This window comes from Lucilia sericata, unplaced genomic scaffold, assembly GCF_015586225.1.
Source record: "Lucilia sericata isolate MDLA Ls3-8-SP2 unplaced genomic scaffold, ASM1558622v1 Contig000595F_arrow, whole genome shotgun sequence".
Lineage (NCBI taxonomy): Eukaryota > Metazoa > Arthropoda > Insecta > Diptera > Calliphoridae > Lucilia > Lucilia sericata.
In genome coordinates, this window is record NW_023994602.1 from 45,674 (window position 1) to 62,646 (window position 16,973).

A 16,973-nucleotide genomic window follows, 5' to 3' on the forward strand; every position below is an offset into this window, starting at 1 on the left:
TAATTTCGCACTGAAAAAGTGATGATTTGAACCAACGTGCAATCCTGAATTTCGTTTATAAGCTCTTCTGAACATATAGTTATATCTAATACGTCTTCTCTGATTCTATTGAAGAATGTAGCTTTATTACCTAAGTTCAATGTGATCAAGTCCTTAGTATTAAGTTGTCTCCTGCGATTGGTGTTTGTGCTACCCCAAGCTAAATGGTGGGAGTTGGCATCGCAACCTTTTACAATTTTCTTATTTTTCCTTTGTGCCTCTTCAGCCAGTTTCATCAGATCCGACGTTGGTGGTACTGTCGGAAAATATAAGAGCAAGTAAGCAGATGCAAGGTTTATGTTGCCACGACCTTGCTTCAGCACCCTTGCATTCGATGTTGATAACCCTGTTGAGAGGAGAAAACATAAGTTCTTGTGACATAAGATACATGTTCTCGGGCGAGACCCTGTATCAACGTAGAAAAGTTGGAAATTTACGTAATTTAATCCAGAAACCTTGTTGCGAATTGTCCACGGTTGCTTGATTAAAGCTATAGGTACATATCTTACCTGTGTTAATTGTAGCCATCAGAGCGTTGATAAACCTCTATAGGATTATTTGGATAACCTCAATCATAGTCATCTATTAAACTGTCTTCCTGCGAGTTGGTGATCACCTCCTCGCTCTTTGAATTTTACTCCTCCGGGTAGCCTGAAGTGGCTATTAATGCTGTGGATGCTATTGATGGCTCTACGGTGTCCTTATCAGGCATATTCCAGTCTTTTTAATCGACACCTGCATAATTATTGGCAAGACTAGCCATGGAGTTCTGGTAGATACCTATTACTAATAAAGTTCCCTCTGGTTCTTCTTTCCTGCCAAAGACATCTCATTTTTCCACGGCCAGCTCAGCATTTTGACCACCAAGAATTTCCAGTATACATATATTAGCCAGTTTGCTGCCCCATCCTTTTATATAGACAGTGGACTTTAAGAGCTCCGGAAACTCGCTCTTCTTTGCCAGACCCATTTTAGCGCCGTCCCAGGGAGGAGGGATACTTTCCACCAAGTTCTTTAGGGTGCTAACACATTGGTGAAATGCCAACCTCATCAACATCACGCCCATGCTGAACTCGCAGCTCACGCTCTCTATTGTTTGTTTGCCCTTTGAAGCGATTGCGATTGTTGACGAGGTCTGCTGTATTGTCGGCATCGTAAACTTAATAGCCCGTTGTCTTCTTCTGGCAACTTTGGCATAAGATGGCGGCTCTTTACCTTTTCCACCGTCTAGCTTCTTCTTCCTCGTTTTTCGTGGCTTTTTTTGAGATACCCTTACCTTCGCCGACGTCTTCGTCTTCTTAATATCTGGCTTGGCGCTGTAACCCTTACTCACAGGGTGCTGACTTGAGGTTCCTTTGATTGAAGTATGGCTTGTCTTCGATTGTGTATTAGAAGATGGGGAGCTCTTTTTCTTCTTAGTCTCATTCTCAGTTGTCAACTCCTCGGGAGACCTGATACTCTTTGTCTCAGATCTTGTGAGAGAGTCCGATTTTTCCTTTGTAGTGTCGTGGGATTGGCTAACTATAATTTCCTGAAGCATCTTTTTCAACTTCCTCCACAATGAATTTTCTTACCAATAGGTAGTTTAGCTATACTATCACTCGCCTCTTTCACCATTTGCTCTACTTCATCCTATTTGGGATTTGGTATAATGGTGTTGTTATTATTATCTGAGGATTCAGAGTCGGAGCCCTCATCTATATTTAAAGGCTGATGTAGCTTAGAGATCTCTCTGAGTACATCCTTCTCTTTCACCCCTATGTTTTTGCCAATGGCATGTTATATACTTGACGCATTGTCCGCCACGGAGGCCAAAGTACCCACCTCCGTAGTAATTTTTGCTCACGATTGCGAATGACGACGACACGTGACTCACGAGTAGATGCACCGTTACTTTTGTTTTTATTTTTCATAAATTAATTTATTTTTTGTTCTTGTAAAATTAATGAAATACGTTTATATTTTTACACTTACAATTGGAATTCAAGCTAATATTTATTAAAATCAGGTTGTTTTCCTTCTAATCTTCACTTTTTTGCAAATCTTCTTCACATTTTTTGCTGTTTTTTCAAACGAGCGAGGAAAAAATCGTACAGCTCCTCTCATACACTCAACGATTTTTTAATATATTTTATTTTTTCTCTCGCTCTGTTGTACCTATTGGCGGAATTGAAAAAATGTAAACAAAACCGGTTCGAATTTACTTTTTTGGCAGCTGTCAATGGTTTCGTATCTGTACCCCGTTTCTGTAACTTTTAGTGAGAAGTTCTCACATTGAGAAGTGTGAAACAAAAAATTCCATCGTTTCTCGATTTGTGAGTAGAAAGTTTTTCTGTAACTTAAAGTGAGAAGAGGCTACACGAATTACAGCTGTCAAAAACATAAAAAAAAAGAAGAAAACAAAAATTGCCGAACAAATATATAAAAGAAGAATAAATAAACAAAAAATATAGAAATTAAATGAAAATTGTTCGAAAAATTATCACACTAAATTCGCCCTTGGCAAATTCTAAGTTTACGCCCACGTACTTTTTTAGCATTTACTTCTGTATATCCAAAATTCCTCCTATTTTCTAAAAATTGGTGAACAATATTTATTTTAATCTTAATTAATTATAAATATAACATTACTTTTTCATTATTTCATAGAATTCATGTTTAAATAAATTTTTTTTACTTAAAATTTTCCTTTCCGCACCGTTTTAAAATGTGAGTTTTTTTGACAGTTCATGTGAGAAACTTCTCACAAAATTTTCTTATAGAAACACTTTTACTCACAAATTTCCAATAACTTACGTCAAAAAACATAAATGACAGATAGTTCTCACAAAATTTTCTTACAGAAACACTTGCATGTGAGAAATGATATTTTGTTTCAATTCACATTGTTTTTTCTTCAATTTCACTGTTTCATGCGAGAAACTTCGCGATGCGAGAGTTACAGAAACGAGGCACTGGTTATCTGTAGAGTACAGGATATAATCATGCGTTCTAGAACTAGTTGTGGAACTAACACAATTTTCTTATATGTTAAAAAACTTTGTTTTATTTTACAAAAATATTTTCGTTAAAGCTTGTGACATTTAACGAAAGTAAAAATCAAAATTATTTCGTAATATAGCGAAATTTAACATAATATTAATTAAATAAAACTACAACACTATTTACAAAATTTAAGAAATACGTACATATTTTACTCAAATTATTGTTGTTTGAGCTTTTGTCGATTGAAGACTTACATCTTTCATTTTTTTTGTTGTCTCACTCTATCTTGTGCTTTGTGAATTTTTTATTGTGAACAGTTAAATTTACTGTTTGTGTGTGGCGTCTATTTACTGGAATTTTTTGATTGTGCAAAATTTGTTGAAACGTATTGTGACTGTACTTAATTTTGTGATATCATTCATCTTCAGAAGATAACGTGAGAAAGAGGAAGAAAGCAGACGATTCCGTTGAGACAATACTAATAGAGGATGATTCAGGTTAGTCGGATATGGCCAAGTCGGACAATGACAATAATTTAACTTGCAATAGATCAAGCAACATTGACAGTAATAGGGAACAGTCTTCCAATGTGGAGATTACTTATCGATACGATCAGGACCATAAAGGTCCATACATAGTATATTTAGATGCATACGATGATAAGGGCATGAGAAAGTATTTGAATGCTATCTCGCTATGTAATGTGATCCTGGAATTACAGATAGCGGACATATTTGATGTATCCAAGATCGGGTTTGGCAGATTCAAAATCTCTTTTAAGAATTTTAGAATTTAGTAGCTAATAGTTTTGTTGATGATACCAGAATAAAGGAGAAGGGTTATACGCCAAAAATATTTGCACACTTCGTGACTAAGACTGGAATTATTTTCGATAATCCCAACGAAGTCTCGGATGAGGAATTCATGAACTTTGTAGAATCCCCTATTCAGATCTTGAAAGCTTTCAGAATTAACCGTAAGAGGAAAAATGACAATGGTGAATTGGTTTCAGTACCCACCAAGAATATGAAGGTTCTTTTTAAAGGGAATGAAATCCCAAGGGAGATAATATATGGACACACCAAAATTAGGGTAAAATATTTTATACCGTTTGGTCAATGCTACCGGTGCTTCCGTTACAATCACTTTGCCCAGCACTGTAAGCAAAGCATGGAAGTATGTAGAAATTGTTTTAATCTTCACAACGCAAACGATGACAGTTCGGATCTCATGTGCCATAAAAAAGTTGATGACAGTAAAAAATCTGACCCTAAAAGAAGTTAGAACCAGTCTATCTAGTGTGTATTCTAATAGATTCGAAGTATTTGAAGATGCGACAGATTTCCCTCCTCTTAGACCTTCGGGTGGAATGAACAATAGTTATGATCATCATAGTGAAGCAGTTAAAAATATTCATAGAGTACTATCTTACGCGAAAGTGGCCAAAAAAAACCCTAACAGAGTGAGAGAAAATGAGAATGCACGCAGACTAGCCCGTGAACACCAAAGAGTATTGCAAGAGCACGATCATTTGTCATACACACGAATCATTTGTCATACACACGTCCTGGAAATTCAAATCGAACAGATTCATCAGTGAACGTAGAGAACGTTGTCATGTTTACTGACACGTGCGATCAATCGGACAACTACAAGAATTTCAGTAAGACAATTGAAATATTAACACAGGTTTATAAAGACACATTATCTTAGATTGGTCCAATGGCAAATTCGATTCGGAAAGATCAGGAAAAATTTTAATATCCATGAGGGACAAAGTGAACGGGGGCATGAAATATATAGATGCTGATAAGGTTAACAGATCTAAAGATTAAAGACAAATTTTAAATCTTACTCAACAAAATGAAGATCCTCCAATGCAATATTCAAAGTTTTAAAAAGAAGGAAATCTTCATGAATATTAACAACATAGATATCGCTGCACTTTACGAAACGTGGCTGACTAACAGTTCTAATTCCAGCTTATCAGATTTCATCTTTGTTTGTAAAAATAGAAAAGACGGCTTTGTTGGAGTAAGCTTTTATCTTAGAAGAAAAATTAAATATTTTATTAATATCTTGGATACTAACTGTGACTCCTTAGCAATTACCACTATCAATCTCAAGGATAATATTACAATCATATATGTATATTGTCCCCCCAATATCACACTAAAATTTGCATTGGACATGAGGAAAATCTTCGATTTTGGCAGGAGAATGAAAAATAAAACGTTAATTTGCGGTGACTTCAATGCTAAATCGACAATTTGGAAGATATGCTCAATCTATATAATTTCTCATGTATCAACGATGGTTCTAGTACTTTTGTGGTCCCAAATACGCAGCCATCAGCCTTGGATGTATCCTTTTATTACAATTACAACACTTTTGAAGTATCCTGGAGGGCAGTTAACTCTAAGATTACAGGCAGCAATCACTTACCAATCGTTATTGACCTTGTTCACTCCAAAGTTAAACCAATGACTAAATTCTTAAATAAAAACAAATTTTATAAAGATATTGAAAGTTTAAAATTTAATGGCGTTTTAGATATTTAAAAAAATCGATCGATTTTATTAGGGACAAAACGCAATTAATCTAAAAGAAGATAATAAATTTAAACCCAAGGCATGGTGGGATAAAGATGCTAATCGGTTTTTTAACCTCCGTAATTTAATGAGGATTCGTTTCTTTAAGGATCAATCATTAATCGATTTTAGATATTTTAAGGATAAGGAACTCAATGATTATTTTACTAACAGAAAGAAAATCGCTTTTAGTAACCTTATAGATGATCTGACAAACCCTCATCAATTAAAGAAATGTGGACAAAATTGTCTAAAGTTAGAAAATATAAGCAACCCAAAAAACCTAATAATTCATGGAGTGAACAGCATAAGAAGGAATTCCTGGATATAATCGTGAACACAAACCCTGATTTATCACACGAAGTATTTGAAAATTATGTATTATCCCGAAATCCAGAGTCGGCTAAAGGCTTTGATGGAATATCATACAAGATCCTGGTTAAAATTGGTTTTGATAGCAGAAAAAGGTTATTTGATAATATAATCAAAATTTGGAAGATTGGAGAAGAATTATTATCTGCCCGGTACCAAAGAAAAACAAAGATCCAAATATTATTGTCAACAATAGATCTATATATTTTCTTTCGGTGTTATTCAAATGTATGGAGGCTATGGTGAAAGTCCATATCGAAAATCACATTGAAATAAACAATTTAGTCCCTGAACGTTCATAAGCATTTCGTAAGCGTAGATCAACCGCCCAATGCGTCAATGACGTTATTATTACTGTTTGTTTGGACATCGAAAAAGCGTATGATAATACGAACGTTGCGAAGTTATTTAATTTAATTATTGAAGCAGATTTTAATTCACACATGGCATTTTGGATTAGGAACTTTCTAGAAAACCGAATTTTGTTACTGGGCAGACCGTCAGTTACGACAAACGATGGATTGGCTCAGGGAAGTGCTTTGTCACCAGTTTTATTCAACTTTTATACGGCCAAATAACATGAATTTAATTATTGAAGCAGATTTTAATTCACACATGGCATTTTGGATTAGGAACTTTCTAGAAAACCGAATTTTGTTACTGGGCAGACCGTCAGTTACGACAAACGATGGATTGGCTCAGGGAAGTGCTTTGTCACCAGTTTTATTCAACTTTTATACGGCCAAATAACATGAATTAATTATTCCTTCTTATTCCAATTTGCGGATGATTTTTTCATCGTTTGCATAGACAAAAATTTCAGTTTGACAAGGGATAATCTTCGGAATAAACTAAATGACCTAGCCGATAGATGTACAAACCTAAATTTATCCGTTAACATAGAAAAGACCAAAGCCATCGATTTCAGTAATAGACCGCAGATATTAGATCTAATCAAATCGAAAACGATTCCGGAAGTCAATTCTATCAAATACTTAGGCAGAACAATTTCTAACATTAATTCTCCAATAAGTCATAACATAACTAACGTTAAGGCCACCGACTTGAGAATGGCTGACCGTATTCTGAGCGGTCACACGTATTGCGGAAGTATCCTAAGTAAAATGGGAATTATCGATTCCGAATTATGTACTCACACGTTATCTTTAAATGTAAGAAATATTCGACTACTAGAAACTTATTCCCTTTCATGGATAACTATAGTTCGATTGTAGATTTCCTTTTGGCGGACGGTTTGGAAGAAATCTTTCAATTAATCGAGTTCCTGAATAAAGTTAAAGTTTTGCTATAATCCTTCGTGTGGTTGAAATTTCATTTTTTATTTAATTGCTAGTAATACTAGCTATAATTGGTGATGGCGTTATGTTTTTACAACAGGCCAAATAAATCTTAGCTGTTTTCACAGTTAAGTAACTACATATAAAGTCAAACAAACAATGGCTAATTGGGATAGATTTAATGCTCCTGAATTCAAGTGTGGTAACAAAAAATTCTAATACGTCAAATTTTTTCGCAAAAGTGTTTTAAAAAAATTAATTTTTTTTTTTTTGGAAATTTACAGTAAAATTTTAAAATGTGGACAAAATTGGCAAGCATGCCTGACCATTTTCCGTTGTATCTTCTTCCTTTCTATAATATATCTTGGTGGAACCCTTCGAAATTTGTATCTGATACTGCACCAAGATTTTCAGGAAAAAGTGTGAGTCCAAAAATAAAATTTCAGTGAGATATTTCTTTTAAAATGTCGATATGCAGATAACAGTAGTTTTTTCTTTATAATTTTCAGCTCTTTGTTTTCCCTAAAAAATTACAAATATCTACCCTACCCTTGTAGGACCTCTTTGTTAAGACTCATTGCTAACTTTGGTATTTCTAGTGGAGATTTCCTTGACGATATATACATCTGACGATGCGTAATTACGAGGCTTATTAAATCATATTTTTGAATTTTCGATATTTATAAACCCACTATTTTTTGGTCGATCATTCATAGTCTAAATATGAAATATATTTTCTCTAAAAGTTTTTGAACTTTAAACGCTTATAACAGTCTGAGCGAGGTACCTATGGTCTTAATAATTTATAGAATTATTCTTTCGAATATTGTTAGTACAATACTCTTAAAAGTTTATTAAAAAATATTACTTGAAAGGAGGATTTCATTGCAGACCAGTGTAATTTGTTAATTAGAATTACAAAAAATATTTTAAAATGAATAACAATTTGTGTGTAAATCGTAAAATTTGTTTATAACTGTCGTATATCTTTTTAGGAATTAACTGAAAATCTAACTGCTCATCGTATACATAGTACAAAAAATGACTGTACAAAAGTTCATTATCGAAATGCAGGCGGTGATAATATTCTGACGGTTGGAAAGAAAGAATTTAATCATGCAGATCATCAATTAAAGTTTAAAGAATCATGGGTAAATATTTTTAGGATTTAAAAAAAGAAACGATAAAAAAACGTAATTCAATATTTTCTTATGCTTTAATTTAGTTGAAAAAATTTGATCGTGAACTCGAACCCTTAACAGAATTTTTAATTGAGTTTCCAATTAATTTTCCACCATCGTACCCTTATGAAGAAGATCCTGAAATGCCAACCGATTATATGTCTACTCGTTGCCCATCCTGGTGCGATCGTATTCTAATGAGTGTTCAAGCAAAAGAAATAGTTCATGAAACCGAATCACCAAATATATATAGCATAATGGGTGAAGAGGTCTGCATGGGAGATCATAAGGTACATGTATTAAAAAAAAGATAATATGCAGTGACTATAGAAAGGCATATACTTAATTATATATTATTTTTATTTGTAATTTAAATATACATTTCTTTTTTCCTCTCTCTTTTTTTGGTTTATCGGGGCAACTTCAGCCTGTTTATTTAAATATTCGCTTAAAATCCAATCAAGGTACTTATAGATGTTGTAGTTGCAATTTATTAAATGCAAATAACAACAAATCAACATCACATCAAATCCCAGCAGATACTGTCACTCCATTATGTTGTGCTGCTGAGCAACATACTACCATATCAATGTACTGTCCACACCGAAGTAAAATATACAACGAAGTAATCCAAGAATGTAAATATCTTAATAAATATATTAAATGTTTATCAAAAACGAACCCAAATGATAAAAATGAGAACGATAACGTAATAGACAGCGTTGCAGAGAAGTTGTATCAAACAAATACTATTCAATCTAGTCAAATTGATGGAAATGTTGAAGGATCTATTAAAACTAAATGGCCTCCAGTTAGCATTAACATCATAGATTCGGACAATATTCATGTTTGCATGTGTTCACAAATTCCTATTGAAAATAAGGTAGATAATGATGATTCCGTCGATGGATCCATCTGTCCAGAATGTCAAAACATTATAAAAAAACAACCGGCAGAACCAAGATATCGGCTTATTTCGAAACGCCTAATGCTCTCTAACAATATTATTGTTAATCGCATTGACACTCAGCATCTGAGCACTTATTTTGATATTTCTCAAAAACGACAAGACCCATACACACCTGAAAGTGCGGAGTCACATTCCCCGTGTCCAGAACTGAGTAGTTCCACCACCACATCAAGTAACAGTAGAAGTCCTGCAATGGACTGTCGACAATTGTTGGAAGTAGATTCTAATAAAGTAGTTTTAAAACCAAATATTTTGTCAGATTTGAATATAGAGAATATTAAGGGACATGTAAAAAGTTCTAAACACGCGGAAGGAGTTGTTAATTGTGACGATGACATTAAAAAACAACAGAGAGGAGTTGTGTCACCAGTTCAACTAAAATCTCGACTCGAAGACTTACAAAAAAAATCTTCCGTACAAAATTTGAAATTTAAAAGTAAGACAGATGGTGGCACTGCTGGGAATAGTGATGTTGAAGATGTTGATGATATTTGCCAGACGACCAACGCAGGTGTTCAGCAGTATCATAATAATTGCTTGCCCAAATGTTGTAATATTCACTAAATGTTGTGTTAATTTATAGTACGTTATGGCGGCAATAGAATATCAAATTTTCACTTTTGAACAATACAGCGTAGATTACGGTACCACTTTGTGATTAGATAAAACAAATTGAACTACTGTTTACCGGTACCTTCACATATACATACATACTTGTTTCGGCAAATGTTTTAACTTTAATTGTCGTTTTCGAATATTATAGTCGTAAATACTAAACATAGACCTCTCAATTATACACAGTTTAGTGTTGATTTAATTTTCTCAAAATAAATTTTAAACTAAGCGACTCGTTTTATTAAAATTCATATAAATAATTAAGTATAGATTCCATTGCCGCCCTAATTACATACCTATACAAATAGCATTGTTTAGATCGTTTTCAACATTATATTATTGGCAGGCATATTTAAATTTTCAAATTATTATAATTAGGGGTATATTTTTCAAAAGTTTCGCCATAAAATTTTTGTTTTCAGCAGTCATATTGATGTTGCACTTTAAATAAACATTTTAAATTTATTATCAGTGTAGTGCATAAAACACTAGATGGATGCTTGCTTGTTTTTCAAAGATATCCAAATAAACTTTATTCATTATTAATGCATCTTTGGTTGTACAAATTGAATGAATACACCTCTAATGGAATGTTTTGAAAGTGTGAAAAAGTGTTTCACAAACATACAAACATTAATTACGAAATAATAATTGCCACGATAAAACGATCTAAATAATTTCTATTTTAACTCTTATATTATTTTTATTTGCATTTTTAATTTTTTAATCATAAGTTTTACTTAATTTTATTGCTGGTCAATTTATTTTAAATTTTAGTAATGATTTATAAATCATTTAATTTATTTAATTACCTCGACTTTTTAACTTGGCATTGCTGGTCAAATGAGCATAAACATAATTTTTATACAAATATGAATGTTGGGCTCAAAAACAAACATGAAAAAGGTTTCCACTCATGCCAATTTTTCATTAATATTTAAAGCGTATGTATAGATTAGATTGTATTAAAAAAATATATTAACACGGATCAATTGAAAGAGTTCCTTCCTTGTTCGACCTGCGTTTTAAACTGCATAGAAATAAAAATATTTAAAATATATTTCACATTTTTGAGATACATGTATTGTTAAAATTTCAATTATACAAACTTTGTATTTTATTATTTATATATGTATTTTAATTTATATAGTTCAACTAGTAGCGTCTTATTTTTCTTGTATTTATCAAATCACTCAAATATTTCTCTTGAAAGTGTATTTTTACATACATTTATTTACACAAAAGTAAATAAATTAGATCTAACTGACTTTTATAGAATAGAGTACATAAAGCGGAAACATAAATTGTAAAAATGTATTGAGTAATTTCAAAAAATTTCGAACAAAAAAGTAGAATTTTGATGAAATTCGGTCCACACATTCTAAACTATCTATCCGATTTTAATCGTTTTAGTCCCTAATTGAAGGCTATGTCTTGTAGTTTAGCTATACTTTTGTTAAAATATTATAGTTTAAAAATAAGGATAATTATATTATATTGAATTAAAGATATCTTCCATTTTCTTTATTCCGTCACCAAAAAGCTTACAAAATTTCAGAAAAAGATAATGAGGGGATCTTAAGTAAATAAACTCTTACTAAAATAATCCACATAATTTCCATACAAATGTGAAAATTTATAGTTGTATTTTTTGATGAACACAAAAATAAATTTAAAAATTTGAAACAAAAAATAAGTTGTTCATTAACAAAAAAATAAAATTTTTTGAAATTTGTATGGAAATGATGTGGATTATTTTACTAAAAGTTGATTTACTAGAGATCCTCTAATTGTCCCATTCACATTTTTTCTAATAATGTTGAGTGCACTATAAGCAATCTTATGTGAAGAAATAAAGAAAATGGAAAGTACCTTTTTGAGATATCCCTGAGTAAAGGACGTTTTTTGATATCATTATCCTTATGTTAAAACTACAATATTTTAAATAAAATATTGCCAAACAGTAAAACGATTAAAATCGGATAAATAGTTTAGAAAATATACGATGTCAATTCTTGTTGAAAAAAATCTTTAAAAAATGTGAACTTTGACCTTGATAAAATCTAAACCACAATGAATTTGGAAATTTAGGAGAACTTTAAACTTCGTATTAACACAAAGGATGTGTGTACCAAGTTTCATCAAAGTCGAAATGGGTAAGGTACAATACTTGTTCAAACATTTTTGAAATGCCCCATTAGTAAAATATACTAAAAACAAAAAAAAAAAACAGCAATCGTATCTCTTTTTTAATAAAGCTAATGTTGTTGTGATTTACTATAATATTAATTTACTTATTCATAAGAATCAAACAATCAAATTGAAGTTTAGAACAGCCCAGTAGTCATTTTCTTGAATACTACTGTGCACATTAACGTACTTACATACACATATATTTATTTAGTAGCTTATGATCTATTAAATATTTTATAGGAATGTATAAAAAACAAATCAAATTTGATTTTAATACAGCCCAGTTGTAATTTACTGAATATTACAGTACTGAGAGATATATACTTATATAATTCAATGATATGTTGAATTATATAAGTAAAGTTTTGCATACTGTTTATCAACATTGCAAAAAAAATAAATACATATTCTACATATTTATAGTAATTTAATAATAATCTCCAATCAAATGAACTTGTCAACATTTTGTATAAATACTTATGCATATCGTGTGTATTTAATATTTATATAAATGTACTATATATTAATTATTTTAGTTTATTATGTATATAGGAATCTCCAATATTACCTCCTTTTATTACAATTTAATTTTATTATACAAATATTTTTCTTTAATAAAGAAATATAATTTTCAATTCTAAAAAATATTAAAGTAAGCGAATTAGATAAATGTTTTTTTATTTTATATACAAAAATCTTATAAACATTTAAAAAAAAATTTCCAGCAAATTTATTATAAATTTTATTGCAACTTTATCTTTCATTCAAAATAATTTTGAGAAAAAATCGTAACTACTTTTTTAGTATATAATAAAAAAAATTGTGTTCAAACCCATTTGCTACAAGACTGGTATAATCCAAAATTCGGGTTTGCTGAACTGAATAATAAAAAAATATGCGCCGTTTTAAAGTCTTTTTTTATTTCTTCCAAAAATTATAAAATGATTATTTCTTCCAAAAATTATAAAACTTTTAAAAGTTAAAACTAAACTTTTAAAAGTTAAAACTTTCTCGCATCCCACTAAGTAACCACAAAGCTCTTAAAGAAAATGATCTAAGCTTTCATTTGTCTATTATTTTCGGTGTAAGATCGATTTTTAGTTAAAAATGTAAAAACTAAAACTCATGTGTTCACGAATATTCGATAAATAAAAATTAAATTTCAATTTAGATTAGAAACCTCTACTATCTGAATCTGGTTAAAAGTTATTAAACACTCAAATTATGGATTAAGCCAGTCTTGTAGTAAATGATCGATATGTAAAATATTTACTCAAAGTATTCGTACAGAATTTAAAAGGATAAAAATATACAATCATTTGCTGGAATATTTTTTTAATCTAAAAACTTTTGTTGTGTTGTAATAAACACAAAATCCTCAAAATTATTTACACAAATAAATAAAAAATATTTATCTATTTTGTTAACAATCATTTTTTGTTTTGCTTTTTTACAAACAGTTTCTTTTGAATGTTGTGTTGTTTATTTATGTTGTAGTGTGTACAAAAGTTTGTATGTAGTTTATTGTTTGTTTATCCCATTCAAAAGGGTGTTTGTTTTGGTTTTTTGATATTTACATAATTTGTATGTATATATATGTATAGCAAAATATATTATTGAATTTATATCAAATTATATCTTATATTGCATATGAATTGCGTGTATGTATATTTCAGGAATCGATAAATACGTAGCTTGTATTCCAAATGAACTGCAAGTGATTATCAATGATACATTGGGCGATGAAGTAGTATGGAAAGAACAATGTCAATTGGATGTTTCTGCCCAATCAGATAATTTATCATGTATTAATGCTAAAACTCGATACATTCAAATACATTCGTTAAATACAGAGGACAGTATTATTTGCAGCAATTCGTCCAATACCGACTACGAAAAACTGAATAGAGGTATCGTGGCCGTGTCCGGACAGTGTGATGTTAGTCAAATGACGTTAAATAATATTGAGAATAATCAACCGTTATCTTCCATTCTAAAGGAAACAACTGTTTAAATAAAATATTAATAAATAGTACGTTTTACTATTAACAAAACATCGTTTATATTAATAGCTATGAAGCATATGTATGTATAGAAAAACAATATGTAGATACATACATATGTACATACATGTATACATATAATATATTTAATCAATAAATAGTACCTTTTTCTTGTCTGACCCCTGTTTACCTATTGCTGTTAAAATAACTAAAAATATTAATGTTGTTAAACCCTGGCCAATTCGTATAGATCATATACATACGTTAGAAAATAAAATGTGTTTTAAATAAACTGAAATATTCAATATAAGAAAGGAATAAAAATAAAAAAATACAATGACGGACCTACACAAAATGTTTATTTATTTTCTGTGTTGCAAAGGTGAGAAAAAAAATAATAATAAAAATCAATATTTGCGATTGCGACTTTAGATCTTATGCAATTTCAAGTCATAATTGACAAATTTATGCGAAATGCAAATTCAACATGAACAATTCCCTTTGTTTTATAATACCCTAGCTATACCCAGTGTGTTTTGCTACTCTTAAAGCAATATACAAATAAAAAACACTTTATTTCATATGGGAGTGGCCACGCCAACCATTGCAAGTTCTCCAATTTTTGCCAAACGTTAATTTGGATTTTAATGTAACCCAGCAAAAAAATTTTGAAGTTCCCAGCAAAAAAATTTTGAAGTTGTTAAAGAAGAAGGGATATTTTCATGATTTCTTTAGTAAGTATTCTATTTAATGCGTTTTAAATACATGCCTAAATTCTAATAAATTTGTCATCAGTGAAGGCATGAAAAATGCACCCAAATTCACTCATGTAACTCCACTATAGGAATTGTAATATTTTACTATAATTTGGTATTCTCTTAGGAGAGTTTACGAAAACGTGCATTTCATACAATAAATATTAAAAATGACATTCATTAGATTTAGATTTTTGTTAAAATTAGTAATATTTTATGGACTTACCATTTTAACACTAATAAGAGAAGGAAAAAACCAAGGCTGCTTAACGGATTTTAAAACACAATGGGTTTTTTTCCTCTGCATGAATTTAAATCCAATCAAAATCAGTTAGTTATGTTTTATCTTATTTTATTTTTAGCAAAAAAATTATTTAAATATTGATAATTAAATCGAAATACCATTATTAATGCATTTTTAAATAAATATAGTGCACCAATGAAAATTCGCTTGAGAATCATCGAATATTCATTGGTTATAAGAACTCATTTAAATGAACTATTTTTTCCAAATACGAACCCATGCATGCCAATGACACGCTAATGTTAAAATCATGCAGTTTCCCCTAAATATGAACCAGTTCATTATCAGTTCAACCCATGCATTTACTACTTTTTTGCACGTCTTTTTTTGCTGGGAACCTATGAAAAATTTTAATATTCTAGCTCTTATTTATTTTATATTTGGGCGTGGCATCTCGACTACTTGAAATTTGGAAATAAGTATCCTATAATTCTTTCCAGACATACAGGAAGATTCTGCGAAAATTTCAATAAAATCAGCCCACTTAGATGATAAAAACTATCATAAGTGATTGTTAAATATTACGATAAAATAAGATAATAATCTGAAAAAGGAAACTTAACATGCCTAAAAATAACATAAAAATGGGAAAAAAGAAAACTTAACATGCATACCAGAGAACAGCAAAAATCATTTTTTTCCTGATTTAATCATACAATAAAATCTTTATTCAGTTTTGTTCATTAAAAAAAATTAAATATTGAATAAAATCAAATTCAAATATTTCAAATTAACACATTTGTATAAAAAAATCAAAAACAAGACTACAGTGGACGTCCAATAGTACGTATACTCTTTATTACGAATATCCAATAATACGAATGGCAAAATTGTTGCATTGTCTACTCTATAGTACGAATAAAGTCACAATTTTTCTGTTCGATAGTACGAATAACGCATTTTTTATGGGAATTTTGGTTTTATTTACGTATGAATGAAGTTTTTATTATGTTTTTATTTAATTATTTCGGTATCATTCATCTTAAGCTCAGTAATTTTGAAGTTTTTTTGTATTTATTACAAGTGTTTTGTATTTTTAAAAATCCTATACACACAATTTACTGCATGTATATTTACAAATCAACAATTATTTAGTGTTATTAATTTATTTTATTGGAATTTTGGTGACCCAAGAGAAGAAATTAAATTGGATGATAACGCCAATGAGGAAAGTATTTTATTAGTTCCCGACAATGACTCCGCTGAGAACAATATTGAAGCCTCAAAAGCGCTGTTATTGAAAAAGCCGTAAGAATCATTTTACAATGTAATAAACATCGATGTTAAATGATGGATTTTTTAATAAGTAAAATGATATTTATATACATATGTATGTATGAACTGTTAATTTTGAAAGTAGTGTGACTCCATATTCCAAACAATGGGTTTAAGGATAACTATTCTAATTTTTAAGAGAAAATTATAAATTAGAGAATTGTGGTATATTACATTCAAGTTTCTAATAAAAGTTTTATGTAATCTGAACATTTTAATACATTTTAGAACACATATGTAAATTGCAAGTTGTCTTTGGCACACATCTTTTTAAAAACATTAAAATTTAAAACCTTCTACATATATCTCATTTCAACCATTGGACTCACGATACTTTCAAAATTAACAATTCATATACGTAAATATGTCCCTTTTATGCCTGGTTATGTACA

The 16,973-nt window shown here is 30.3% G+C and overlaps 1 protein-coding gene across 4 annotated transcripts in view; it reads left to right on the forward strand.

The window, feature by feature from the left end:
* LOC119606496 (inositol polyphosphate-5-phosphatase A) overlaps positions 1–14,596 on the forward strand; it is a 52,579-nt gene extending 37,983 nt beyond the window's left edge. For 2 of the 4 annotated variants that reach the window (XM_037960027.1, XM_037960026.1), the window contains exons 7-9: positions 8,281–8,436; positions 8,511–8,756; positions 8,894–12,366. In XM_037960027.1, coding sequence (XP_037815955.1) covers positions 8,281–8,436; positions 8,511–8,756; positions 8,894–10,000 — 1,509 coding nt within the window. In that variant the 3' untranslated portion in view covers positions 10,001–12,366. Of the gene's footprint in view, positions 1–8,280; positions 8,437–8,510; positions 8,757–8,893; positions 12,367–13,920 lie in introns of those variants that run through there. The other 2 variants (XM_037960028.1, XM_037960029.1) reach the window with 2 other exon arrangements.
* Positions 14,597–16,973: the final 2,377 nt, after the last annotated feature.